At 42.3% G+C, this 26,386-nt stretch overlaps 3 protein-coding genes across 6 annotated transcripts in view; 2 read left to right on the top strand and 1 right to left on the bottom strand.

Moving 5' to 3' along the window:
- Positions 1-15,191, top strand: part of IP6K3 (inositol hexakisphosphate kinase 3) — a 41,430-nt gene extending 26,239 nt beyond the window's left edge. For 2 of the 3 annotated variants that reach the window (XM_015419635.1, XM_015419643.1), the window contains exons 3-6: positions 7,070-7,280; positions 10,240-10,418; positions 12,418-12,593; positions 13,597-15,190. In XM_015419635.1, coding sequence (XP_015275121.1) covers positions 7,070-7,280; positions 10,240-10,418; positions 12,418-12,593; positions 13,597-14,058 — 1,028 coding nt within the window. In that variant the 3' untranslated portion in view covers positions 14,059-15,190. Of the gene's footprint in view, positions 1-7,069; positions 7,281-10,239; positions 10,419-12,417; positions 12,594-13,596 lie in introns of all 3 variants that reach the window. The other variant, XM_015419650.1, reaches the window with a different exon arrangement.
- A 1,445-nt stretch (positions 15,192-16,636) lies between these two features.
- LOC107117571 (ubiquinol-cytochrome-c reductase complex assembly factor 2) lies at positions 16,637-21,673 on the top strand. The gene is made up of 5 exons (XM_015419717.1): positions 16,637-16,808; positions 17,441-17,578; positions 19,356-19,430; positions 19,827-19,896; positions 21,519-21,673. The coding sequence occupies exons 2-5, from the start codon at positions 17,441-17,443 to the stop codon at positions 21,611-21,613; spliced, it is 378 nt and encodes a 125-aa protein (XP_015275203.1). The 5' UTR covers positions 16,637-16,808; the 3' UTR covers positions 21,614-21,673.
- A 1,198-nt stretch (positions 21,674-22,871) lies between these two features.
- The window catches only part of ITPR3 (inositol 1,4,5-trisphosphate receptor, type 3), a 152,874-nt gene continuing 149,359 nt past the window's right edge, over positions 22,872-26,386 (bottom strand). For both annotated transcript variants that reach the window (XM_015419698.1, XM_015419706.1), the window contains exons 57-58: positions 25,640-25,801; positions 22,872-24,602 (exon numbers count right to left, since the gene is read on the bottom strand). In XM_015419698.1, coding sequence (XP_015275184.1) covers positions 24,534-24,602; positions 25,640-25,801 — 231 coding nt within the window. In that variant the 3' untranslated portion in view covers positions 22,872-24,533. The remainder of the gene's footprint in view (positions 24,603-25,639; positions 25,802-26,386) is intronic.

The following is a 26,386-nucleotide window of genomic DNA, read 5'->3' as shown; positions in this document are numbered from 1 at the left end:
AGTCCACCGCACCCAAGCAACTGTCGGACGAGGAGGAAGTACTACAGGTCCGCCAGCGGGCATCCCAGTGCCCACATCAATCGTCCTCCAAAACGAGCAAGACTTCAACCACTTCAGCTCTGTGTGCCAGCTGTGGGGAAGACCACGAGTGCCGGTCGTGCCACTTCCGAAACGCGGTCTGCCGGACCTGCAACAAATCGGGGCATATCTCCCGGGTTTGCCGCTCCAAAAGACGCCAGAAGTCATCCGCACACCAGACCACGCCGGAGCCACCCAGGGGCCTCCACTCCATATCTGCCCACTTGCGCAACACCAGGTCTGTAACTCCCCCCCCCCCGATGGCCCCAACAAGATGCATGTCACGATCCTCATAGAGGGATCCCCTGCAGCATGGAGATCGACACAGGGTTGACCTACTCCATTATCTCCGCGGATAGGCTAGGTTCCCAGCCAGGAGCCTATGGGACTCTCGGCCACTGTAAATAACCTATAGGGAAGTAGGGGTGTGTTTTGGGTGGCGGTTTCTCGGGGGATATAAGCCGGCCTGTGAGCCGGCCAAAGTCGTCTTGTTCCGGATAGAATAAAGTACGCTTTGCTGAAATCACTCTCCGTTTGCGTACTTTTCAGAAATGGAGCAGAATCTAGTTCTATGCATGGTAATCACCTCTGAGTATCGAGGGACGGGAAGCAACAAGTGCACAGGGGCCTCAGTGGAAGCCAAGGAAATATATTTTAGTAGTAGAATGGGAGGGCATGCAGGCACGAAAAACTAAGTTCGGAGACTATAAAAAGAAGCTGCTCTTATAGGCCACTTTACGGTTACATTTAAAGTTGAAAGACTGAAGTTTCTAAAGTTAATGGTCAACATCTTTTCCTGGCATAAATGAGAATATCTTTGTAGGTGAGCTACAAAAGTACATTCATCCATCAAGGTGAGAAAGTGGTGGATATTGGCTGTTTGCCCCCAGATTAATTTTAGAAAATTGAGGGAAACTAAGGCCAAATGCCACCAAATCTTCAGTTCTTGGTATCCGAGGCAGGGATAAATCTGAGAAGCACAGACCAGCAGGTCTGTAGTTCAGCAGTTTGAGACCCTAGTGCTGCATGATGGAGTGAGCTTCCATCTCTGGCCCCAGCTCCTGCCAATTTAGCAGTTTGAAAGCAAGAAATTGCAAGTAGATAAATAAGTACCACTTTGGTGGGAAAGTAACAGTGTTCCGTGTGCCTTGGCATTTAGTCATGCTGGCCACATGACCACGGAAACATCTTCGGACAGCACTGGCTCTTCGGAGATGAACACCGCCCCCTAGAGTCAGATTCGACTGGCTTTCAAGCTAGGGAAACCTTTACCTTTACTCTAGACACTGCTTTTTGTGCTGGGTTTGCCAGTTTTCTTTAGTGGCCCTGCTTCTGTGCCTTTAACAGCACACCCATCAGCCCCAGATGATGATGCTTATCTTCATGCTCTTGAAAGCCTTGAGTTGCTCTTGAAGACACAGAAGCAGCTTTTTCTTCCTGGCATTCTTACCAGAGTTCCCCTCACAGGACCTGAACTGCTCAGACTCTTCTGTGAGCAGTTCACATGGCCTAGAGAGATCTTCACTAATCCCAAAAGGCCAGCACTACTAAACAGACTTTCAGCTGGCCCTTCTATGAGGAAGTCAGAGCTGGAAGGGAAAGTGTGACACTCACTGAGTAGCATCTGTTGTGTCCTTAAGAAGAGCTCCACTGTCACCAGCCTTTCATCAAAAAGTCAAAGCTGCCTCATCTACAAGCCTTACCCATAAGCAATCTGTCATCTGAGACGCTCTCTCAGCTGTGATCACTGAGGCTTTATTGGGAGTGGGGTAAATATGTAAAAAGGTTGATGAGCATCTTGAGCCATGTGTCTGAAATACAGAGCAGTTTGGCAGAGGACTGTGGATTGACACAACCCAAAGATCAGTCTTAAAAATACAGCTCAACTGGGAAATAACCAGGAGTTTGTGTTTTCTGTTACCTGTTCCTCTCCCAGGCCCTTCGTATATCCTCTTCTTTCTGCATTTGCTGTGCATGAAACTCAGAGATATAATGGCTCTAGCAGGCAGGCAGCAGGGCAGACAAAAGGACCTGGGCAGAAACAGCAGAGCAGGGTTCAGCTCCTCATCTTCCACTTCATTGGTGATTTTAATGGTATAGGCTGGATCTCCAGGTGGTCACTGGGCAAAACTGAAGGTCAGGTATACAGGCCCCAAAGTCTTTCAGACCAGTTTCACACAAGAGCTGCACCATGGTCCCGCCTCCCTTTGCCCCGCTTCTATTGGTCAATTTCCCACTTGAAGCCGGGTGGCGGCATTTTAACCCGTAGCGTTGCCCGATTTTCCCTGTGGTTTCGTGATCCTCAAAAAACAGGATCACAAAACCGCGGGGGAAATTGGGCGAAGCCACGGGTCAAAATGCGGCCGTGCTGCTTCGAGTGGGAAATTGACCAATAGAAGCGGAGCAAAGGGAGGCACGACCGCGGCGCAGCTCTTGTGTGAAATCGGTCCCAGTCTCATCAGCAGTACTGCACCACTTACAAATATATGGTGCTTTACCCACTTCATGGGGAAAGTAGTCTGAAAGCTTTTTGGACTGGTTGGTCTGAGAGCATCTCTCTTCCCTTACCCCATCTCAAATGGGATTTCCGTTCTTTGAAAAGCTGCTTCACTAGCAGCTTTTGGCCACTTCATTATTTTACATTCTGAGATTGGAGAAGCCAGCCACAAAAACAGTACAGGGCTATCTGAACATACAGCATGATCTGAAGAAGTGTGCATGCACACTAAAGCTTATACCTTAAATAAAAAAATTTGGTCTTCAAGGTGCCACTGGACAGTACAGGGGAAAGTCAGTCTGAACATTGAGCTGTGACTGAAAGTACTAATGGGCTGCACAGTGCACCTGGCTAGACCTTGAAAAGAATGTGCCCACTGGGAACAAGCCGGGAGAGTCAGATTCCAGCTTAGCTGTGAAACCTACTGGAGGGACCTAAGCCTAACATTTCTCACAAGACTCAACAGGACTGAAAGTCACTTTGTATGCAGGAAAAATGTTACAGGAATTATGAATAATAATAGAATTTTTAAAACGCATAGTTGTCTGCAGCCGTGTTTAGCAGCAATCTCACCAAGAAGAAGAGACTGGATTTATACCCCGCCCTTCACTATCCAAAGGTGTCTCAGAGCGGCTTACAAACTCCTTTCCCTTCCCCTCCCCACAACAGACACCCTGTGAGGTGGGTGGGGCTGAGAGAGCTCTGACAGAAACGGCTCTTTTTCAAGGACAGCTGTGCCAGAACTATGGCTTGCCCAAGGTCATCCAGCAGGTGCAAGTGGAGGAGTGGGGAATCAAACCCGGTTCTCCCAGATTAGAGTCCGCGCACATAACCACTACACCAAACTGACTCTCAACAACAAACTGGCTCTCACCAACAGGTGTACTTGCTTCTCCAGATACCCAGAATGCTGGTGAAAGAAAAATTATTCTTTAGCATATCTAATGCCATTTTATAATGCTGCTTGCTCTGCTTAAGAATGAACTCTTGTGCCCTGGGAGCCAGCAGAATAGCTGGAAGCTTCAGAAGCAGTTTTAGCCAGCTGAGCACAGTTTTTATCAGAAGATGAAGATCCCAAGAATGTGGGAATATAGGCATGTGCAGTACTCTACTAGGTACACTAGCAAACTTCTGCAAATGATTAGCCAATCATTTGAGTATTGAGTTGCCAGTTCCTGCTACAAAAAAACCCTCTGGGTTTTGACAACAAAGTAAACAGAATAAGAAGCAAAAGGTGGGTGTGGCTGGATGACCACACTTCTGGTAACATGAGGGTGCGGCCTAATATGCTAATATGCTGTGCTGTCAAGGGTGTGGCCTAATATGCTAATGAGTTTTGCTGTTGGGTGTGGCCTATTATGCTAATGAGTTCCTGCTGGGCTTTTTCTCCAAAAAAAGCCCTGCATGTATTGATGGCTAGGTGTCATTTTCCACCCCCAGCAGTTAAACAGTGGCTTCCCAAGGACATTTACATGGTACCAGGGGTAGGGAGTAAGGCTAAAGCCCCTTTCCTTTATATGCTGTGGTCCCAATTCAAATTGCACCCCCTCCACTTGTGGCTGGAAACTGAGTTCCCAGCACAGAACCCCAAGTCCTTATGACAGATTTGTAACATGTGGTTGGCTCCATCAGGCATAAGAATAGTCAAGGAATTGCTCTGACTCTTGAGACCTTATGAAACAGCAAGATAAAATCCAAATAAACAAATGCACAACAGTGTGGGCTGTTCTGATTGTGGTATATGACAGTTATTCCTGTTTTTACAGATCATCTTCTAAAATAATCCAGCAACAAGATCTGCTTTCTAAGTAACCTGCCTCTGCAGGCTCTCCTTGATGTTTTCCACGATGTTTTATTTTAGATCTGTACATATTGCTACATATGTGAAATTCGAGCAATGTGGGAAAGGGCACGTTCTATTTAAGAACAAGCAAAGCAGCAGAGTGGATGCACAAAGGAAAAGTCTAAAGGACTGCTTCCACACAAGGGGGATATTCTACAGTAGTCCGGTTGCTGATGCGATTCTGTGTGAAATCGCCTTTGTAATGGAGATTCCAGAGTTCAGAGTAATCTATGTTCTCTCAGCCATGGTTTGACTTTTACATCTGATGTGCATTGAAGCCCACGCTCCCCCTCCGTACACACACACACACACACTGTGTTTTCTGGTGACTCTCAGGATTCTCTGCCCACCCTATTTTTATTTTTTTTTAAGGAACATGGGTAATACCGTATAGGAATATAAAGCAATATGTTTTTAAAAACTTACAAAATAGCAGAAGGCAGATTTGTCGAACTTGGCTGTTAGTATATAGTTTCCTGGAATCAGGAATTGTCTAAGAATTTTTTTAAGCTTGCTTTATCTTGTATGTAAATAAGACTAAAGATATCAAAAAGTTGCTAATTGGCTTTTCTGTCTGTCTTGGTCTGCTTCCACATCAAGGATTTCCCATGTTTTGGCCACCAGACTGGTGCGTGGTTTTTTTTTTTCATGTTTCCACATGATGTCATCCTCCAGTTGTGCAGACTTTTAACCTTTTTTAAAGGTTGTAAAGGTATTACATTATTCCTGTCCAGTGTTATTCATGCTTGTGGGTTTTAAAAAACAAACAGAAGGAAATCACCCACAACTCATCCTGCCTTCTTTGCCACCACCTTCCTCTGCACAGAGACCCTGGACTTCCTTGGGGGTCTCCCATCCACGTACTGACCAGAGTGCCAACCCTGCTGAGCTTCCAAGTTCTGACAAGACTGAGCTAGTCAGTGCTGTTCAGGCTGCTTGTCTTATTTACAACATGTTCTATTCATTTTTTTTGTTATTTTATACCATGCCATTCTCCCCAGTGAGGACCCTAAAGTGGCTTACAACAATCTCCACTCCTCCACTTTATCCTCACAACAACCCTGTGAGGTAGGTTAGGCTGAATGTGTGTGACTGGCCCAAGGTTACCCAGCAAGTTTCCATGGCAGATCCTAGCCTGTCTTTTATGTTCATTTATGCAGAGCACCTGCTAATGGAAGTTCCTACTGAGGGTACTTAAATCCGGTGACTGGAGCTGTAAATAAGCAAGACAGATCTGGAGCTGGCAACCCAAAGAGAGAACTGATCTCTGTAGCTGGGAGCTCTGTTGTGATTCCAGGAGATCTCCATGCCCCACCTGGAGGCTGGCAACCCTAGAAGGAGGGAAAGAAGCAAGAAAAGGGGAGAGGCTATGGGGTCGTTTAGGAAATGGAAAGAGGAAATAGTGAGGATGGGGAAATGAGATGCCTCCTGCAAGTCCTTGCAGGTTCCCAAGTATATTTCATTTTCAGTCATTTTCAGACTCTTCCTTCAATGATGTTACCCTGCTGCAAAAACCCAAAGCAGTCTCAGACGTTGCTTCCTACTTAATAGTGAAACCCAAGGGATAAACACACATCAGTGACAGACCTGTGTTAGAACTGTGTTTGTGATACATTCCTATAAGGAAGGGGGGCACTCTAAAGCCAGCATGGCCTAAAATGCCTCCTCTCAGCTGGTTTTTCCAAAAGGAGCTCTGAGACTGTAAGGAAACCTCAGCCATGAGAAAAACAGCTGGGAAGATGCAGTTGGGGAGGAAGCTCAGGTAGGGGAAGTATTCGGCATCAGCCCCCCATCCCATTCCCCACTTAAGAGGAATTTGACAAGGACTCATATAACACATATGTTATGACATCCTAATGCCTAGTTTACTTCCTAATCTGGCATAACTCCAGAGTATCTACATGTTGGAATCCAATCTCAGGCTGCTGTTGGTTAACTATTACATACCTTGAAAAGGTTGAAAGTGCAAGGACACTATATGGGGAAGGTGTTAGGATGGAAGAAAAAGGCCTTTAAAGAAGCCCAGGGCTGTATTCAAAAGAATGGCATGATACACGTTTAACTCCTCACAGCCAAAGATCCAAACGATACAGAGTTTGAAACGTTTCTAGCTTCCTCATCAGCTGCAAATGCTTTCACAGACACTCCCAAACTACAAGCACCTTCCAAAGAATACCCTCCATGTCCAGAATATATTTATTTTCATCAAATGTCTTGGCAAAAGTTTTAATTTACTTCAGAGAATTCATAATTAGTGAGATCAGCAGGTATAATTTTTGACACAAGTGATTGATCTGAGAAGGATTTGTGCTCATCTTCAAGCTGTATACTGCATATTGCATGACAAAATCCTAAGAAATCATATTTTGCACTATCAAAAAATTGCATACATTTTACATTATCCAAAAATGGGTAATGACTTCACAATTTATTAACAGTGAACTAATATTCTCAAATACTGAATTCAAAAACTAGACATTTAGTAAGTAACTCAGTAATATGCTGAGGTTTTCAATGGAAATAAATTGGAATTGTTAATATTTGTAGAAAGAAATTAATTACAAATTAATTCATTTTTCACCTCCAATGCAGTTCAGCCTACTGCATTAGAATTTAATTCTCTCATGTTTACATTTTTCTCTCATTCAAAGGCATCATTTCTGTACACCTCAAGAAGGACAGCATGGGCAATCTAAGCCTCATAGCCAGCCCACAAACGGACAACCGCAGTTCACTGGATAATGCTTCTAAGGAGTCTTCAATGACAATATGGCAGAAGCTCAGCCAGGTGAACAGCAGCAGCAGTGGCCATACATTTGTCAAATGGAATCACAGTCCCCTCACAAACACCATCAAAGACAGGTAAGTATGTTCCACAAATAACAACAGCCAACTATGGAAGCCTGGTGCTTTTCAAGCAGTGGCAAACACATCTGGATTGAACTCAGATTGCTCTCATTTTCAATGGGTTGCCCCAGGAGCAACAATTCCAGATGGAAACAGAGGTTGCATATGGCCTAATTGCATTGCAGCTGAGGCAAAAGCACTAAGATCAATCTGAAGCTCATTCTGTTTGCACACTACGGGGGAATACTATTTTCAGTAGTAAATTCCTTGTTTAAATCATATAAAGGAGAGGAGAAGCCATTGCACTTGCTTCAGGAGCCTTTTCTCTTCCTCCATCACCATAATTAAAAATCCACTTTGCAAATAACTCCATAAAAGCTACTTGGTCTCATTTTTTTAAACTAATCTGCTTGCCCACCTATACCCATATAGATTCAGGTAGGTGGCCATGTTGGCCTGAAATAGCAGAATAAAGTCTGAGTCCAGTGGCATTTTTAAGACCAACAAAGTTTTATTCTGGGTATAAGCTTTCCTATGCATGCACACTTCTTCAGATACAGTGAAACAGAAGTCACCAACCATTAAATATAGGTAGAGGGTGAGGAGCTTGTTGCTAGGAGGGGCCAATTAGAGTCAGGATGCATAAGTAACTGAGCAGTAAATATAGCTAAGACTGGATAAAGGCAATTGGCAAGACCTGTGAATAGCAGCAAATTAGCATACGGCGTAATAAAAGAGTTTACGAACAGATGCGAGAAGTGAATGTGTAGTGAGATAAAAAACCAATATCTCTGTTAAGCTCCGGGGGTGCCATTGACATGAGTGTTGTAATAACTTGTAACTCAGCAATCTCCCATTCTAGTCTGTTTCTGAAATTCCTTTGCAATAAAATAGCTATTTTGAGATCACCCATTTAGTGTCCTGGAAGGCTAAAGTGTTCTCCTACAGGTTTCTCAGTTTTGTGATTCCTGATGACAGATTTGTGTCCATTTATACTTTGGTGTAGGGTTTGATCTGTTCGCCCTATGTAGAGAACTGAAGGGCATTGTTGGCATTTAGTGGCATATACAATGTTAGAAGAAGAGCAAGTGAATGAGCCTGAGAGGGTGTAGTTGATGTTGTTAGATCCAGTGGCTGTGTTGTCTGGGTGTATGTGGCAGCACAGTTGGCATCTGGGTTTATTGCAAGCTCTGGTCCCAGTGTCCATGTTCAAATTATATGTTGTATTATTGTGGGTGAGGAGTTGTTTGAGACAGGGGGACTGTGTGGGCAAGAAAAGGTTTGCTCCCCAGTACTTGTGAAAAAGAACTGTCACCATTATCCAGCAGAGATTGTAAGTCACGGATGATGCATTGAACTATTTTGAGTTGAGAGCTGTATGTAACCGCTAGTGGTGTTCTGTTATTGTCTCTTTTTGGGTGTGTCTTGCAACAGGTTTTTTCTAGGTACCATTCTGGCTTTGTTAATCTGTTTCTTGACTTCATCAGGTGGACATTTTAGTTCCAAAAAGGTTTGTTGAAGGTCCCTCAGGTGAGAATCTCTGTAGGATTAGAACAGATGCAACTGTAGCGTAGAGCCTGGCTGTATACCAAACAATCCTATTAGGTCGAATCTGTATTTGCATTTTTAAATTAGTTTCATGCTGCTGTGATGCCGTCTTTCTCTATGCTTATTTGAATGTTGTTTGGAGAAGATTCTTTTAAAGCAGTGCAGAGGTTCAATGACAGTGGAGGACAATAAACATATGTGGACGCATATGTGGACACGCAAACGTATGCTAGTACTCTTGTGGTGTGAAAATGACACCAAATGTAGACAGCTTTTTTGAAGACGGAGTCAGAAGGCTGGGACACCAGTGGGAAAGACAAATGCAGATTCAGCCATATATGTAATGGTTGGTGACTTCTGTTTCAGTGTATCTGAAGAAGTGTGCATGCACCTTTAAGTTAGTCTTAAAGGTGCCACTGGACACGAGTAATGTGTAGCATATTAATGGCCTGAAAATTTAAAGGGGAAGGGGGAATCAGGATTTGGATTTTGCAGCAGTTATTCTTTGGTATTTACTGAGTGCTTACTAGCTGTGCTGCCCAGTCCTATCCATGGCTATTCCAGAAAGTCTCTCTGATTGCATTGGGATTATGGCTCTCATTACACTAGGCACTGGAAGATTTGTGACTAGATCTTTTCAGCATTGTTTCCATGTAAACAGTAGCTAAATGGGGCCCCAATTCCATTCAGGCCCATTGGGGAGCATTATTACACACACACACACACACACCCCATTTTCCCAACCTGAAACAGTACCACAGAACTGCTATTTGGCACTTGGGAAAAACATACAAGCAATATACCAGTATTTGTATGTTTTCCCCAAAACAGTAAACAGCAGTTTCATGGGACGGTATGCATTGAATTACAGCCTAAAAATGCAAACCTGAACATACTGAAAAGAGCTCCACTGAACCAAAGGGACTTACTTCTAAGAAAGTGTGTTTCAGATCAGGATGCTAGAGAAAAACACCACTCCAGTGCCTGAACTCTGGAAAAAGCAAGGGTTGAGTCATCCTTAATAATCCCTTATATAAGGATTATTGTATATTCAAAAGGACTGGGTGCACGTGAAGACTAGGCCAGATAGCCCTGTCTCAGTCCAGCAAAAGCTGCAAAACAGCAACCATTGTAAAAATGACAAAGAATTTCACCAGGAGACATAGTAGTTGCATGCAAGACACTTGCAGTGTTGTTTATTCCCTAGGCAGCTGGGCTCTATCCTTTCCTGTCTAAAGCAAGTGGCAACTATTAAAGCGTATTGGATCTGCACATATTTTTATGACATACAAACTGCCATCCAAAGAATATTTACTTCGAAGTCCTTTCGGCTTCACTGGGAATTACTTTTGTATGCACATTTAGGCTGAATATGCTAATCTTTTTATTTCTAGATAAACACACTTCTTTTTTGCATTGTGTCTAGCTGCCAAGGAAAAGCACTATTACAGACAGACCTGCAGTACCACAGAGATGTGTCTTCGCTTATGGAGGATGCCAGTGGGAATCAGGCACAAAAGAACAGCTATAACCCCTGGGGACTGCACTGCCACAAGCAGCATCTCAGCCGCCTGTCTTCCAAGTGTAATGAGAACAAACTTCATCGTATCCTTTCCCTTGGCTGTTCTTGTTACATTTGACTGCTTGCTTATAATCCCAAGGCAGCAATGCAGAATTATGAAGCAAAAAGGCACTGTATAAATAACGCAGATAAAAAAGTGCTGAAATAATATACTAAAATAGTGAAGGATGTTTATATATAACAAAGTGACACAATACTAGCAAGGAGTAACAAGAAACGACATATATCAGTAATGGCAAGATTACATAAATATAATCAATCTTCGTTTCGATAGCTCTTCCTCAATAACTTCATTACACTTCATAAAGCCTTCAAAACAATATATATACGCAAAATGTCCAATCCTTGCATCAATAAAGTCAAAACCGGGCAACCGATCGGCAATAGAACTTATTCTTGTATTGTCGGCAAGCCCCAAGGTGTGGTCAGCATCTGGAGGCTTTATATACTAAAGCTGGAAACGAAGATTGAAATCCGGAGTCTTCGTCCTTGTTTCTTCTGTTCCAGTTTCCTTTGTACACGCTGTATTAATTTTTGTATTATATTTGTGTAATCTTGCCATTACTGATATATGTAGTTTCTCATTGCTCCTTGCTAGTATTGTGTCACTTTGTTATATATAAACATCCTTCACTATTTTAGTATATTATTTGAGCGCTTTTTATCTGCGTTATTTATACAGTGCATTTTTGCTTCATGATTATATTGTACTGAGCAATGCAGAATTCCCAGTGTTCCCTTAACTTTGAATAATAATTGAAAATTACAGCCCTCATATATCATGGATCATTTGTACTTATTATAGGAGAAAATGTAAGCACGGAGAGCACAATTGAACAAAACTGGTCTTACCAGTTTGTGTGTTAAGATGCAGGTATTAAGTGGGAAGAGGAGGTGATTTAAACAGAAGGGGCAGGAAGGAAGGAAGAGCTGAACCCTTTTCTTCCTTGAACGTTCCCCTCTACAAGCATCTCCCCAGTCCCCACCAGTGGCTTTTTTCTCAGTGGGGCAAACTTCCAGTTGTGAAGCCTGGCCAAGAGAAAAGCAGCAAGGAACGCTTTGTGTGTGGTGGCGGGGTGTATGATTCAGCAACCCACATCTGCCCCTTTTTAATATAATATTGCCTTGCCATCCCTGTCTGATGGTGACCTGTTTCCAGTTCTTCACACGAACAGGTGAAACTGCCTTATACTGATTCGGGCCATGGTTCTATCAAGGGCAGTATTTTCTACTCAGACTGGCAGTGCCTCTCCAATGTCTCAGGTAGAGAGGGCTTTCACATCACCTGCTGCCTGATCCTTTTAGCTGGAGCTGCCAGGGACTGAACCCAGGACCTTCTGCATACTAAACAGGTGCTCTACCACTGAGCCACAGCTTTCCCCAAGTCCTAAAGTATGGACTGCCCCGTTTATGTATTTATTTATTTTGATTTATATCCCACCTTGCCTGCACAGGCAGGCAAGTTAAGACTCTAAGCATTCAGACATTGTTCTAGAATTTAATCAAATCAGTTTAGCGGCCGTGGTTTAGGGTGACTTCTTAGTCTTTACTAATCCTATCTATAATTGCAACGACAAATGTCAAAAGGTGCTATTTTATAAAAATCTAAGGAAAACAAAATTTGTATCTCACCAATGTTAGGCTTCTCTGTTAAAATTTATGTGGAGGAACTTGTCTTTCAGAATTCACAAACCTTGGTTTTTCTCCTCATAAGTGATAATGTATAATAGTTCAGCCCACATACCCAAATTGTGCAGCCTTTCCTTTCAGCTCCAACAGTCAAAGAAATCTACTGACAGACCCAGCTTGTGATACACATTTCAGAGTCTCACTGCAATTTATGCATTAGTGGTTTCTATAGCAGGAAAGGACCATTTGGCAGGGTTTTAAAGGACGGACAGGTAGTTGTGAGGAGTAGTAGTACAAACTTCACCAGGATAAATGGGCTGAGATGGAAACGTTCTATGACAGCTGTAAGTCCTACCCACAGGAAAAACTGATGCCCTTAACTTGTGAATCCAGAATTTCTGTTGCTTGAAAATGTGGTATCCAAGTATAAATATCCATGTATTCTGGACTTGAAGATGGGAACCAGGCAGCATGCTGATGATGCATCAGAGGAGAAGAAAGCACGACAAATAAAGAAGTGTGAACAGAGCACATCAGCATCCCTTGGAGTCCGTATTTGTGGCATGCAGGTAAGAAGAATCTTTTCCAGGCTGGCTCCCCTCATTGTCAATTGGGAGCACGTTCTTGGATGACATAAAGATAGCAAACTTGGAGTGAAACTATAGTGCAGACCAACTGAGAGTCTAGCCTAGTAAAAATAGACAACATTATTGATTTTACATCCAAGCTGCTCTGCTTTAGCCTTGGTCTGTACTTTAAAAAAGAGATCATAAACTTGAAATGTTTGTTCATTCATGGCAGTTGGCTAATGTAAAAAGCTAAAATAAACCTCTTTGGTCCTAAATATTGCAGCTTTAAAAATCCTCTCTCTTTTGTGCCAAAAACAGAGTACAATCCTTATTCCCTTGCAAATTGATACCATACTGCAGCTGTGTGTTGCAGCAAAAGCTGAAGAATCCTGTGGCACCTGAAAGACTAAGACATTTCAGTGGCATACGTTTTCGTAGGCTGGACCCCAGTTTGCTAGAGTCAGCATGCCCAGTGTTCTCAGGGGATCTGGACCACACCATTTTATATTGCTGAGAAAGATTACAAAATATTTCCATTGCAGTTAAAGGAAATGGTAATTTTATAAGTTCTATTTTTAGCAGTTATGAATGTTAAATCAACCACTTTGATTAACAAGTATAATTGATAGGGATCAAATTTAACCACCAGCTCACTGATTAATCAACTAAACAGTCTTTAATAGGTTGAAAACCATAACATCTCTATAGCACAAAAATGGTAGATAGGTCCCCATCCAGTGTTAGTCTCATAGTCCCATGAAGCTCAGTAACCTTGGGTGTGGAGCTGTTGTGAGGATAAAGGATATGTCATGTATACTGCCTGAACGTCTTTGAAAGGTAACAAAAAAGGTAACAAATAAGACAATGTGCTGGTAAGATTACTTTTACAAAAATAGGCTCAGACATTGTACTGCTGAGGTTTTCAGAGCAACCTATATAGTTTATTAGATTACACCCAACAAGACTGATGGCTAATGTATACGATGGTTCTTTTCTGTTCCAGGTTTACCAAGCAGATGCTGTCCAATACCTCTGCAACGACAAATATTATGGACGGAAACTCTCACCAGATGGCTTTAAGCAGGCCCTCTGTCAGTTTCTGCACAATGGTATACTTCTCAGAACAGACCTTGCAGAACCCATTGTGTGTCAACTGAAGACTCTACTATCCATCATCAAAAAACAGAGCTCTTACCGGTTCTACTCCAGCTCACTTCTTATAATTTATGAGGGACTGGAGAAAACGATCGACAACCACACTCAGGGGCTCTGTCAGAACACTAGCAGCACTGTTCCATATGGGAACAGCCACCCCAAAGTTGATGTCCGGATGATAGACTTTGCTCACACAACATACAAAGGCTCAAAGTATAATCAGACAGCCTATGACGGACCAGATCATGGCTATATTTTTGGTCTAGAAAACCTAATAAAAATTATTCAAAACATCTCAGTGGGTGAATGATAATGGCTGAATTGACTGTATGGTAATAAAAGGGACAGCCTGCATGTCAGGCCAACAGTAGGAAGACCGCCTGGCAAACTGTATCACATGCACTGTTTTCAGATGGAAAACCACAGGATGGATAGCTTGTCAGAAAAAGCTCTGGTCATGCTACTCTGTCTGGATTGGATGGGATCCATTGTAATTGTGATCTGTCAGAACATTATTTTCCTTTCTCATTTTCATGTTGTCCTTCATTTGTGAGCTAGAATGTTATGTGAAAGGAATTTGAATGAAGGACTTGTTCATCAAGAAGATTTCCAAGGCCAAAAGAGGCCAACCAGATATTGTGCTCATGAAAAGGGCTTCAAGACATGTCGGCAAGCCCTTTAAAAACTCACACTTAGTTTGATGAGCCAAGGGCTTTTGTTTACACAACCAGATGTCACTACAGCCTTCTACGTCCTCCAATAACTGGCACCTTAAAAACTACAAGCATATTAATTCCTTTTTCCTTTGTATTCTGTACCAGTGTGTGGCACTGTATGCTCCAAGGAATGTGTGTGTGAGCCAAAGGAATGAATGGATATAATAAAAAGAAAAAATGAGCCAGTGCCAGATAGCCCCTCCTGGAGTAAGGCAGGTCTTTGCTAGAAGAGCTAGAGAGGTGGGGATCATACTATGGCACTTTATGTATGAATATGTATGAATGAGGAATCAGACAGGCCTTGATCTTGAAGACATATGATATGTGTTCACATGTGCTGATCAAGGGGCCCAAAAGTTTTGTATTCCGCTTCTATGCACGTATGTTTATGTGAGTGGACTAAATTAAAAAAACATGACAAAATGTTTACAGAATGTATGAACATTTGTAAAAATGGAACAACCAAATGACAAATTCCTTCCTATATCCCATGGAAAATCTGTTAGAATGTTTTTAAATACAGAGATATAAAGTCCAATAGCAGAAAAGGAATGTAAAGCTGTAAATAAATTGTACAGTTCCTGTAACATACTGGAAATCCTTTTGTAAGCGATTTATTTCTTGTGGACTGTGAATAACCACAAATTATGACAGGAAGATTAAAAAATTAGGCCAACTTTATGTTCCACAGACTCTTACCAGCTGCATGCAGGAAATGGCTAGAAGGTATTCACAATGCGTCTTAGCACTAACATGGATCTGACACCACAGAGCCAGAGCAGTTCCACTTGGGCTCTTGAAATCTCCAGCATAAGTGACTTTTCCTCATTTGTATTATTCCTATAATTTCAACAATTATTTTTTAACCTAATATGAGTATATAGCTCCTTGCCTGCCAAGTCACATCAGGAAAATTCATTGCATGTACTGTGGGATAGCCAACTGATTCCTCTGAATTAAGCTTATGGATATTACGGATGTATTTGAATATGCAGATACAGACTGCAATCCTACACACATTTACTTGGAAATAAACCCACTGCACTCAGCGGGACTGACTTGCTTCGGCATAAACAGGGATATGATGGAACTGCAATCCTATGCACACTAACTTTACAGCAAATCCCAGTGAGCTCTGTGAGATCTACTTCTGTGTAAACATTATACAATGGGCTATGCAGCTGAGATCCTAAAGTCAGCAGGTCTGAGAAAGCATGTATTCAATTAACACATATTGGATGTATTAACTGAAATATACTCCAGTGCAAAGTTTCTTCCAAACCTTTTCTTCTGCCAAAGTTTGCACATCTGTGTTCCTGATTTAACTTGGGGCCATGCCATTTCAGCTGTGGAATTCATCCTCTATAACAAGGCCTTGTTCATTCTACAGAAAGAATAAGAAAGAAATTCCAGTTTCCACCTTGCTTTGCATTCACATCTACTAACAAGAGGTGACCACCTCTGTGAGCTCATTAGGCAGCCTTGGGCAAAGCAATGCATCTCTTGACACCTACCTCCACAATGCGGTTATGAAAATACCATAACATGTTTTACAGATCAAGTGCGTATTCCTCGCAAAAGCTGTAGGCTAAGAGCATGAGCCATCAATATCTCCCCAATTCAAACACAAACTTACTCCTACCCTTTGGCAAGCAGAGATTTACAAAGCATTATGAAATCCAATATACATTTTTGAGACGAACATCCTAGTCGCAGAGGAACTGTGTTCTTGTGATGGTGTTACTTATGGATGTAACAACGCAAGACATGCTGATATCTACAGCTTTCTTGTGTGTGTTTTTAAAAATACAGTTTCTGGCCGTTGGGAATATCTAGCAACCGAGGCGCTTAGGAAAAGAACTACAACAAGTTCTCAACATGAAAAGCCAACAAATAATCTATAATAATTTCTATAATAGCCCAAACCGTACAGTTCCATAAAAATACACTTCCCCTTCCTAAGAAAACCTTCCTATAGCAAAACGCGCTGCTCTGCCCTTTCGCCAGCACTACACCCCGCCTCCTATAGGAAAAGTGGCGGAGCTATAAAACACCCTACGCACGCGTTATTTCCATCGGCTGTGACGCAAGTGCGCACCGGCATCAACGACGGATATAATTCCCAAACGCGCGTGCGCAAATGCTTCCAAGTCGAGCGAGTCGAGGAGCTGGAGTTCGGTCTGCGCGGACGTCACCGGCTTTCCTACAGGAAACCGTAGTGATTGGTCCTTTTCTCTATGGTATCTCCGCCCCGTCATGGAGAGGAAAAATTAATAACACTAAATTTGCGGAGCTAAGACCACGTGAGCCTCCTGCTAGTGGTGACGGGGACGCACTGCCCAAGATGGCGGTGACGCGCTACCGGCGCTTCTTGAAGCTCTGTGAGGAGTGGCCCGTGGAGGAAACGAAACGTGGGCGTGACTTGGGCACCTTCTTGCGGCAGCGGGTGGCTCAGGCCTTCCGGGAGGGAGAGAACACGGTTTGGAATATCTAGCAACCAAGGCGCTTAGGCAAAGAACTACAACAAGTTCTCAACATGAAAAGCCAACAAATAATCTATAATAATTTCTATAATAGCCCAAACCGTACAGTTCCATAAAAATACACTTCCCCTTCCTAAGAAAACCTTCCTATAGCAAAACGCGCTGCTCTGCCCTTTCGCCAGCACTACACCCCGCCTCCTATAGGAAAAGTGGCGGAGCCAGAAAACACCCTACGCACGCGTTATTTCCATCGGCTGTGACGCAAGTGCGCACCGGCATCACGACGGATATACTTCCCAAACGCGCGTGCGCAAATGTTTCCAAGTCGAGCGAGTCGAGGAGCTGGAGTTCGGTCTGCGCGGACGTCACCGGCTTTCATACAGTAAACCGTAGTGATTGGTCCTTTTCTCTATGGTATCTCCGCCCCGTCATGGAGAGGAAAAATTAATAACACTAAATTTGCGGAGCTAAGACCACGTGAGCCTCCTGCAAGATGGCGGTGACGCGCTACCGGCGTTTCTTGAAGCTCTGTGAGGAGTGGCCCGTGGAGGAAACGAAACGTGGGCGTGACTTGGGCACCTTCTTGCGGCAGCGGGTGGCTCAGGCCTTCCGGGAGGGAGAGAACACGCAGGTGGGGGTGATCATGGGGCAGGAGGAGGAGAGCTGGGGCCTTTGATGTTTCTTCAGTGGGGCTTGCTCTCAAGTAAGGGCGTAAAGGATTGTGGTTGCAAATGTTTCTCAGTTCATATTCTTGTTCGTCCCCTCAAGATGCAGAATCAGCTTTATAACAGGGAGGGGCGAGAGTCTGACGGGTCCTTTATTTTCTTGCCTGTAAAATGGGGGTCGCCTCCCTCGCAGGCATCTAGCAAAGACAAATGCAGCTAAGGTGGCAAAGCACGTGGACTGGTGCAGCGGGGAAGGTGCTTCAGGCACGCATAATATTCGTGATTTGACCCATAGTAGTTGTCACAGGTCCACTGCTTCTGGATTCTGAAGCAAAAGAGGCAGTTTGGCCCAACTACAACTCCCAGTAGGCTGGCAGATCCTTATTTGAATAGGAAGATGGCACAGTCTCTTCAACTCGTCAGGAGGGAATTTTGAGAAAAGCTGTGTCTCCCTCTTGTGGCTGCATCTAGTGGGGAAAAACATGTCTGTGATGTTAAAGTTGGGCTTCCAAAAGGTTTTTACACAGAATTGCTTCAGTTTTAGAAGTTTTGTCATACAGTCACCCGTGGTGAGGGCCAGTGGGATGCTTAGTTGTAGGGCCTGGTAAGTTGAGTAGCAGGCACTGAGACAAAAAGAATGAGTTATTTTCAGTAATCTCAGGAAGGGCTTTAGCTATTTATGGCCAGCCAGTGCTTCATGTCATTGACATCTCTGGTTTATTCAAAAATTGCCAGGTTTCTTTTGCCTTCCAATGTGGTACTGGTTCAGGCATCCTGCTACCAGTTTTTGTGGATTAGTTTTCTGCTGTTCTCCTGACTTTTAAGAGACAAGTCATGGTTTTCTTCTCTGCAAAGCTGTGGGGGATACATTTTGTGTTACCTTTTGTGTACTATGGCATGTAGCCTGGACCAAGGACAGTTTGCTGGATAGACATGTCTTTGGTTGCTTATCTCATTAAGAGTAGGAGTATTTTCCCCAGTCCTGGGACTGCATATGAGTATCCATTGTCACAATACATCAGCATGTAATGGACTCTTTCTGGGAAAGTATACTATACAGTGGTTAATGGCACAAGATCCAACATCTTTTGATTGTCCTGAGAGTAGCACAGAAAATGGTTGTTACTTACGTCACTGGAAAAGTCTTCTGCATGCATTTCAGAAGGCACTTTTCTATCATGCTGAGAAAAACTAACTTCCCAAAGTTACTATGCAGTTTTAAAACATATAAATTGATACTTAAGCACTGGTATCATTTTGTATGTATAACATAATACAATAAAGAGAAATTTACCACCAAATTGTAGGAGGAATGTACACAGAACATAACTGGAGCTATAACAAGTAAGTGTAATTTCAGTTTTATTCATGTGTGATGAGATGTGATGCAGTATTTTCTTTTCTTTTTTTGAAATACCATTTCTGCTTCCTGTTTAATCACTGTAATACTATAAGGATTTTTCAATACGAATACAAAAATATGTAAAGGCAGTACATCTCTCTTTTTATGGTATGTGGTACATGGGATTATGTAGACTGATCCATGGGGAACTGAGTAATTGACAATCTTCTTTGGAGTAATGTGTTAGACTAGATGACTTCATTTTTGACTTAGGTCAAAATGGGTATGTAGGTCAGAACTGGCATATATATGGTAATTTCTTTGTCTAAAACATCAGTAACAATCGCTGTTGGGTGCACATTTTGTTATCGACATTCCAGGAAGAATCTGTTTTCTTGTAGATTGCTGATCCCGTGACCTGTGATGAAATGTACGAGAGTCTAGCTAGAATCCATACCAACTATTATAAAAACAAGGTAAGCTCTGAACTTGGGGCTGGAAACTCATTGCCCTATGTTAGAATATGATTGTGCTGCTTCTAGTTGCTCTTTTGTAATAGCCGCCTTAAACAGGTTGTACTGACTCTTGCTGAGCAAAAACCGTAGGCAAGACAAAATCAAGACGAAACAGAATGCCTCTGAAGCTTTCTGTTGTGTGTACTGTTTCAGTAATGTGTCTGTCTGTGTATGTGTTAAATCCCATTTGGGTTCCATTGCTACACTTGGAGACTCTTAAGAGAATGTTGTATTACCTAACAGATTTCATTTATTTCAGCATGTAAGAGCAGTAGTGATATGAGAAGGGAGAATAATAATATCAGGAGACGAGGACAGTGCCGTATTTGTAACCTTTTTTTCTGTTTGTATCGCAAGTATCCACGCTTGAAAGATACCAGCTTCACTGGAGTGTCGGTGGAAGAATGCAAGATGGTCCTTGCAACAGGTATTTAGACCACATTGCTCGATCAGTTGCTGTTTTGGATGTAATTACTCTGAAGTAGGATTTTGTCCTCTGCACAGCATCCCCCCCCATCCAATGTGATAGGGGAGAAACACAGAATGCACAATGTAGCTACTTTTGTATTTTCTTTCCACCCTTAAAGTGCAGCTTTGTACACTGGTACTTCTTCTACTGACGCTTTCTTGCCTTGTGCAATTCTCCTACAAATGAAGAGCTGGACTCATGCAACAACTTAGATTTTTTTTAAAAAGGTGCTTATAAATAACCAGCTGGATCAGTTTGTAACTAATAATATATTGGCTTAACACAGGTGACAAGCTAAGATTTTCTAAATGAGTGTTGAGTTCCCACAACTAAGGAACTCGTCATAAATAACATAAGAACATAAGAGAAGCCAGTGTTGGATCAAGCCAGTGGCCCATGCAGTCCAACGCTGTCATACAGAGGCCAAAAATACCAGGGATGTCTGTTGATTCTTGCAGAGAATTCAGGAGAAAGGAGGGCATGTATCCAGAGTTAATGAGCCTCATACAAATTCTGTCACATACAGGTGCTAAACGCTGGGGGTGTGGGCTTCAAATGACCCATGGAGTCACTATTTGCATGTGTTTTCCCCTAAGACAGTAGCAGCTTCAGGAGACTGTGTGAGATTGCAGAAATGGTCCCAGAGTGAGCTAAACATCTGCATTCCTATTGGGGCTGCTATTTAGCAATAAAAATGTGCTGGAAGTCCAGTCATAGACCTTTCATTTAGTTTGATGTGGAGGCTGGAGCATCACAAAGTACAGAAGAATATGCCATCAAGTCACTGATGGCCCATGGTAACCCCAGCCATTGCGCATTCAAGGCAAGAGGGGGACAGAGGTGGTTTGCCATTGCCTCCCCCTGTGTAGCAACTTGCATTCAGTGCATTTCTGTTGGTTTCCTGTCTTTCTGTGTTTGTAACTTGTGCTTGGGACCAAAGTGCTAGGAAGAATAGTCTAAATGCATACCTCCTCTTATAAGGAACATGCATCCTTTGTTGCACAAGAGTTGAAAGTCTGCTGTTAAAATTCAGGTGTGTTATAATCTTTTAGTCTGTCTGTTTTCTGTAGGCATATTCTGATTTTCTTCAGTTACTTTGTCTGCATAATCATTCTATGGAATAAGCTTCTGCCCTCCTTTTAAGTACACATGGAGTGGCAGATAGCTGAATGGGGTAAGCGTTGCTGTTCCACCTGGCTCTGGTTCCTGACTTTGGCTGCAGCATGTGGAAAATGCCAGTTGTTGTGGGCTTAATGTGTGGCTGCTTTAAATAAAGAGAAAGTGGTAACAAATGAAACTGATTGAGATGAAATTTAATGGTTGATTCACATTTTATGTTTTTAAGGTGTACCTGTAAAATATTTTTGGGTACATGAGTGTTAATCACACAGGCACATATGTCAGGGATTGGTTGTGGTTCCCTATTCCATGTATAAATAGTGGCAAATGTATACTTGCCTCCATATATTGGGTGAAATAGCCTTTAGAAGAAGCAGGCAGGAAATATAGAGCTGTTTTTACAATGAACGTTACATTCCTTTGTCTGTCTACCCTTTCTCTGCCTCCTGCCCCGGTCACAGATAGTCTGAAACAGATGGAAGAAGCGAAGAAAGGAAAATGGACCAAATTGCGTGAGAAGTTCTCTGCCAAGATTCCTGAAGAGGATTCCAAGTGATAATTTCAGTGTTTACAAATCACTGTATTTTGCCTGTATTTATAAACCATCTTGAAATAGTGTGTGGTTCACTTATACATGTTGTCAGCTTTCTTAATCAGAGAACCAGTTTTGGAATCTTCGGGACTGTGCTGGAATGTTGGTAAAATGTGATAAAAAGTTATTCTGAAACAGCAATATAACAGTGATTACATTGATTTAGGGAGATTATTGTTATATTTACAGTACACAGACTTGACATGGTTGTCAATATGATTAGGTGTTTGTGCATTCTGCTGATTGCACTGTGGGATGTCACTCTCTTGCAGCTGAGATGATGCTTCAGTTCCTGATAATTTTTTTCTTTTTTTATTAAATTTTAAAAAACAGTTAAAAATAAGAAAGTAGATCCTGATGTTTATGTAGAGCAAACAGGGAGGTGTCAATTTTATGTGCTGCTGACGCTTCTAAGAGGGGCATCCATTTTTCTTGGAGATTGTCAGGAGCGGGTTGATTTTCAGATCGAAGGATACTAGTGGAAACTTTGTCTTGTAGAAAAAAGTCCCAGTTTCAGATACCAATCACTCAGTTGTAACATCTTCTTAGATTTCCAGTGAAATGCAATAACATTCCTAGTAACCGCAAGACATAATTCTATTAGCTCTTTCATAAGCCCATTAGGGGCAGAATGACTCCAATGGTTCAGGATGAACAAGGAGGGTTGCAGTTGGAGGGCGCAACCTGTAATTAGAAATATTTAGGCATTGACTTCTCTCCAGAAGATCTGAACCTTGGGACACTCCCACCAGCAATGAATATAGGTGCCACGGCCCCCACAATTTTTCCAACACCTGTTCAGTTCCTGATAACTGGATTCAAAATTCAAAGAATCTTTCTGCGAAACACATGGGTGTGGGAATGCTGTTAGTTCTTTAAAGGAGAATTCATATTACATAATACTAGATTGGACTAGATGGCCTATGATTCTATGAATATTACTACTTTGAAAAGTCCACAGCGGCCATAGATCATGGGTTTTCAAACTTGTAGTTTTGCATTAAGAAAATTGGCAGTGACAGACAAGTTGCCCATGGTTACAAGCTTTTCCTTGGTGTACAGATGAGGGGTATGCTTAGTTCATGTGGGACATGTGTGGGAGGGCTCAGTAGCAGAGCATCTGTTTTGAATGTAGAAGGTACTAGGTTCAGACCCTAACAGCTCCAGTTAAAAGGATCTGGTAGTGGGTGATGTGAAAAGATCTCTGCATGAGACACTAGAGAGCTGCTGCCAGTCAGTGCAGACAGTACTGACCTTCATGGACCAATGATCTGACTTGGTATAAGGTACCTTTGTATGTTTCACAGTAAAGCCCAATGGGCCTTGTCTGCACTCTGCAAGCTGAAAGTGTACCATAAAACATGCTTCTGCATATGTATAACTGAGACACAGATAAAGGATTTGGTGAAAACTTGCAGCAAAATATTTCTTAATGAGATTGTGAGCAAACTTCTGTACCTGCCCATGTGACTCTAATCCAACCAGGTCTTTCATAAACTTACATACCACAGTCAATCCAGGTTGTGCTTTTATGGTGTATGGGGGGTGTCATTGCCCTCCACTGAATTTTATTATATTTGTTAACTTAAAGAACTTTTGCACAGTATTATTTTAAACATTGTTTGTACAATATACAGTAGTTTGTAAAAGAAAGTAATGGCAAAGCTCGATCCTTAATTAGTAATATTCTTCACTCCCTTTAAATTTTTGTGGTAGTCTGTAGACTTGAGACTCCTGGCTGGAGTAAGAAACTGCGCATTCCTGACCCTCTGTAGTTTCATGAAGCAGAAGGCCACTCTGGAAAAGTGGCCAAAGTTACTTTGAGAGCCAACGTAAAGTATATCTAATAAAACCTTGCTTTGTTTACAAGTTGGTCTGATTGCAGTCCAGTAAGAAAAGTGGGGTTTTCCCATTCGCTTCAACTGGAAATTGGTCCAGTCAATAAGGCTGGTACATAATGGCAATACAAGGAAACTTAATTCATGCCCTAGAGCTTTTACAGTAGCACCCTTAGAATCCTTTTTTGTGAAAACGTGTTTTTCCCACACAGTCACCTCTTCATTACTTGTGTCCTAACTCTACACAATGGTGCTTTAGTACCAATTCTAACTGGGTATTAGAGTTAGTGAGGACATATTAGTACTGTGTCTGAACTATTTCAGTTTTGCAAGCTCTAATTGACTGGAAGTAGGACATATCCTAAATGTATGGTTTGGTACTCTACTGGATTGGAGGGGGAAATGCTCTTTCACAGGGCAAAAATCACACAATCTTCTATGGAGGGCAAAAGTCCTTTTCACTTCCAAATAATGGAATCTGCCTCCCATCGTCATTTGAAGAGTTAAACTAATAGTACAGTTTTCTTGTAGCAGTTTGTTGGGTTCCATAAGATTTTTCAAGTGAAGGGAAATGCCATTGACTCCAGAGGACTTGAGATGATAAACTTGTAGAGGTCCATGTAAGTTTATATGTTCCTTGAGCAATTCTTGAATAAGTTAAAATGTAGCAAAACGCTAATTGCTTAGTAACATTATTCTGCTTGCACCTGGCTAGATAGCCATCAAAATGTAGTGCATGGGGAAAAGGTCACATTCCTGGATTGGAGTTGTTACAGCAGTTCCCAGCTGCTTGGTAAACTACATGTCCATATGGAGCAAAGTCATTAGCTTCTCCTCTCATTGAATATAATGTCTACAATCAACCCTAATAGAGATGAACAGAAGCTAGTGCTGAAGCTCCACTGTATGAATCATTATGGCATGGATCAGCTTTCCTTGATGGTGACAAGATCTGTGCAGGGACGCTAGTACCAAATGTCCTCCTCAGGACACGTGCAGGTAGATCTGTGTTACAGTGTAGAGCTGGCAAGGCTGACTCTGCTGCTTCAGTGGTTCAGAGTATTCTGGACATCCACAAAACCCATCCGCTGCCTTCGCTTCCTTTGCTCTGTCATCTGAAATTAAAAGCAGATTTAGGGGATGGTTCAGTTCTGGCTCCTTTTCCACTTGCCCCATTCAAAGTCTTTATCAAATATACAATTGTTGGGTTCACAAGATGATTTCCTTTACACTGAGCCACCTGCCACAGAACCTGTATGCTGCAGAGGTTTCACATGTGCACTGTGGCTCCATACAGTGTACTAATGGAATGCTCCATCTTTTTGTAAACCCTAGAAAAGTATTGGTACTTCCTGCCACCATTTCTTTCAGAGGAAGAACAGGTTATCTACCATTGAGAGGAATGATAAAGCAAGCTGTCCTTGTCTGCTGTTGTTTTTCAGTTTAAGGGGAACCTCTGATTAACTTCCGCCAGTATGGGTTTTCCACAAAACGAAGTTTGAAAGCCATTGTTAAGACGATGCAAATAGCCTATTGACTGGATCTGGCACTTGTCTTGAGAAGAAGGGAAGGTCAGCTTGAATCTTAAGGACAATGGGAGACCCTTGGGTAGTGAGCTGGAATTCTGGTTGTGAAATTAATTTACTCATTCACAACTCTTCTCTTATGAATGACCAGTCTTGCTCAGAAATGAAAATAGTTAGTTTGGCACATTTATCTTGTGCCTCTCCACATGCTTAAGGCAGTGGATCTGTAGGGAAGTTTCCTACTAATTCTGAGCCTTGACACTAATCATAGCCTGATTATGGCTAGGTCCACAACACACAATGCAACTGAGAAATTACAAAAGTGGCCCATATCACCTGACCCTTTTCTGGAAGTGAGGTCCAAAAACACTCGCTGTATCATAAATGCAATCAGCTGCTTAGTTGTCAGGTAGTTACTCCAGGGTGTGTCATATGGTTGCCCTGCTGTTTATCTAAAAGCAAACTGAATGTGGTCCACAATAGTTACATTTAGGTGAGGGGCTCACAAACGGCTGATTTTGTGACCGAGTGCCTAAAGAGCAACTTTTGTTGGCCCATTGTGTGGCCACTTGTTGGCTGGACAAAAACACAGCAATAGGCATTCGTATTCTTGAAGCTTCTGTTACCTGCTCCTTCAGCTCGTTCAGCTGTGATGTAAGGTGGGATACCAGCTTCATAGTGGAATTCAGTTTATCTTGTAGACAGCGGATCTCATTCTGTTCCCCTTCTCCTTCATTGCTGACTAATGACATGGCTCGCATTCGAGGGAACCAGTCCAGGTTCTTGTTCTGAAATGGTTAATGAGGAAGCAATACTTTAAAGAAGGGAAGGGCTAGCGTATGCAAAATTATCTACCTTATCCAGATGACTGGATATCACATCATCAGTCCAGGTTCTTGTTCTGAAATGGTTAATAAGGAAACAATACTTTAAAGAAGGGAAGGGTTAGCGTATGCAAAATTATCTACCTTATTCAGATGACTGAGGTAGTTATCACATCATGCCTTCCTCTGGTGCATACATGTGTTATAAACTAATCTCAGGTCTTCAGTGTTCCCCTTGTAATTTCTAGATCAAGATGGGTAGCCATGTTAGTCTGTCTGTAGCGGTAGAAAAGACCAAGAGTCCAGTAGCACCTTAAAGACTAACAAAATCTGTGACAGGGTATGAGCTTTTGTGAGTCACTCTCATTTCTTCAGATGAATGGCTACTCTCCTAATGGCTGCCCCCCACATACATACCTACATACACCCATGCCACCTTTCAAGTGTAGACCCTGCTTAAATTTTGGTTTGACAGACAAATATCTAATTTTAAGATATTTGATGTGTAGTTTGAATCATGGATGCAGTACACTGGCAGTTCTTTTGCAC

The sequence above is a fragment of the Gekko japonicus genome, unplaced genomic scaffold (assembly GCF_001447785.1).
Source record: "Gekko japonicus isolate JY-2015 unplaced genomic scaffold, Gekko_japonicus_V1.1 scaffold255, whole genome shotgun sequence".
NCBI lineage: Eukaryota > Metazoa > Chordata > Lepidosauria > Squamata > Gekkonidae > Gekko > Gekko japonicus.
This window is presented reverse-complemented; position numbering and strand designations above follow the sequence as displayed.

What these genes read in the sequence shown, in the direction of transcription:
- LOC107117571 (XM_015419717.1), top strand. Translation starts at nt 17,441, where the DNA reads ATGGCGGTGACGCGCTACCGGCGTTTCTTGAAGCTCTGTGAGGAGTGG. An exon ending in GGGAGGGAGAGAACACGCAG is followed by an intron (nt 17,579 to 19,355) that starts GTGGGGGTGATC and finishes GTTTTCTTGTAG; the next exon opens with ATTGCTGATCCCGTGACCTG. An exon ending in CAAGATGGTCCTTGCAACAG is followed by an intron (nt 19,897 to 21,518) that starts GTATTTAGACCA and finishes CCCCGGTCACAG; the next exon opens with ATAGTCTGAAACAGATGGAA.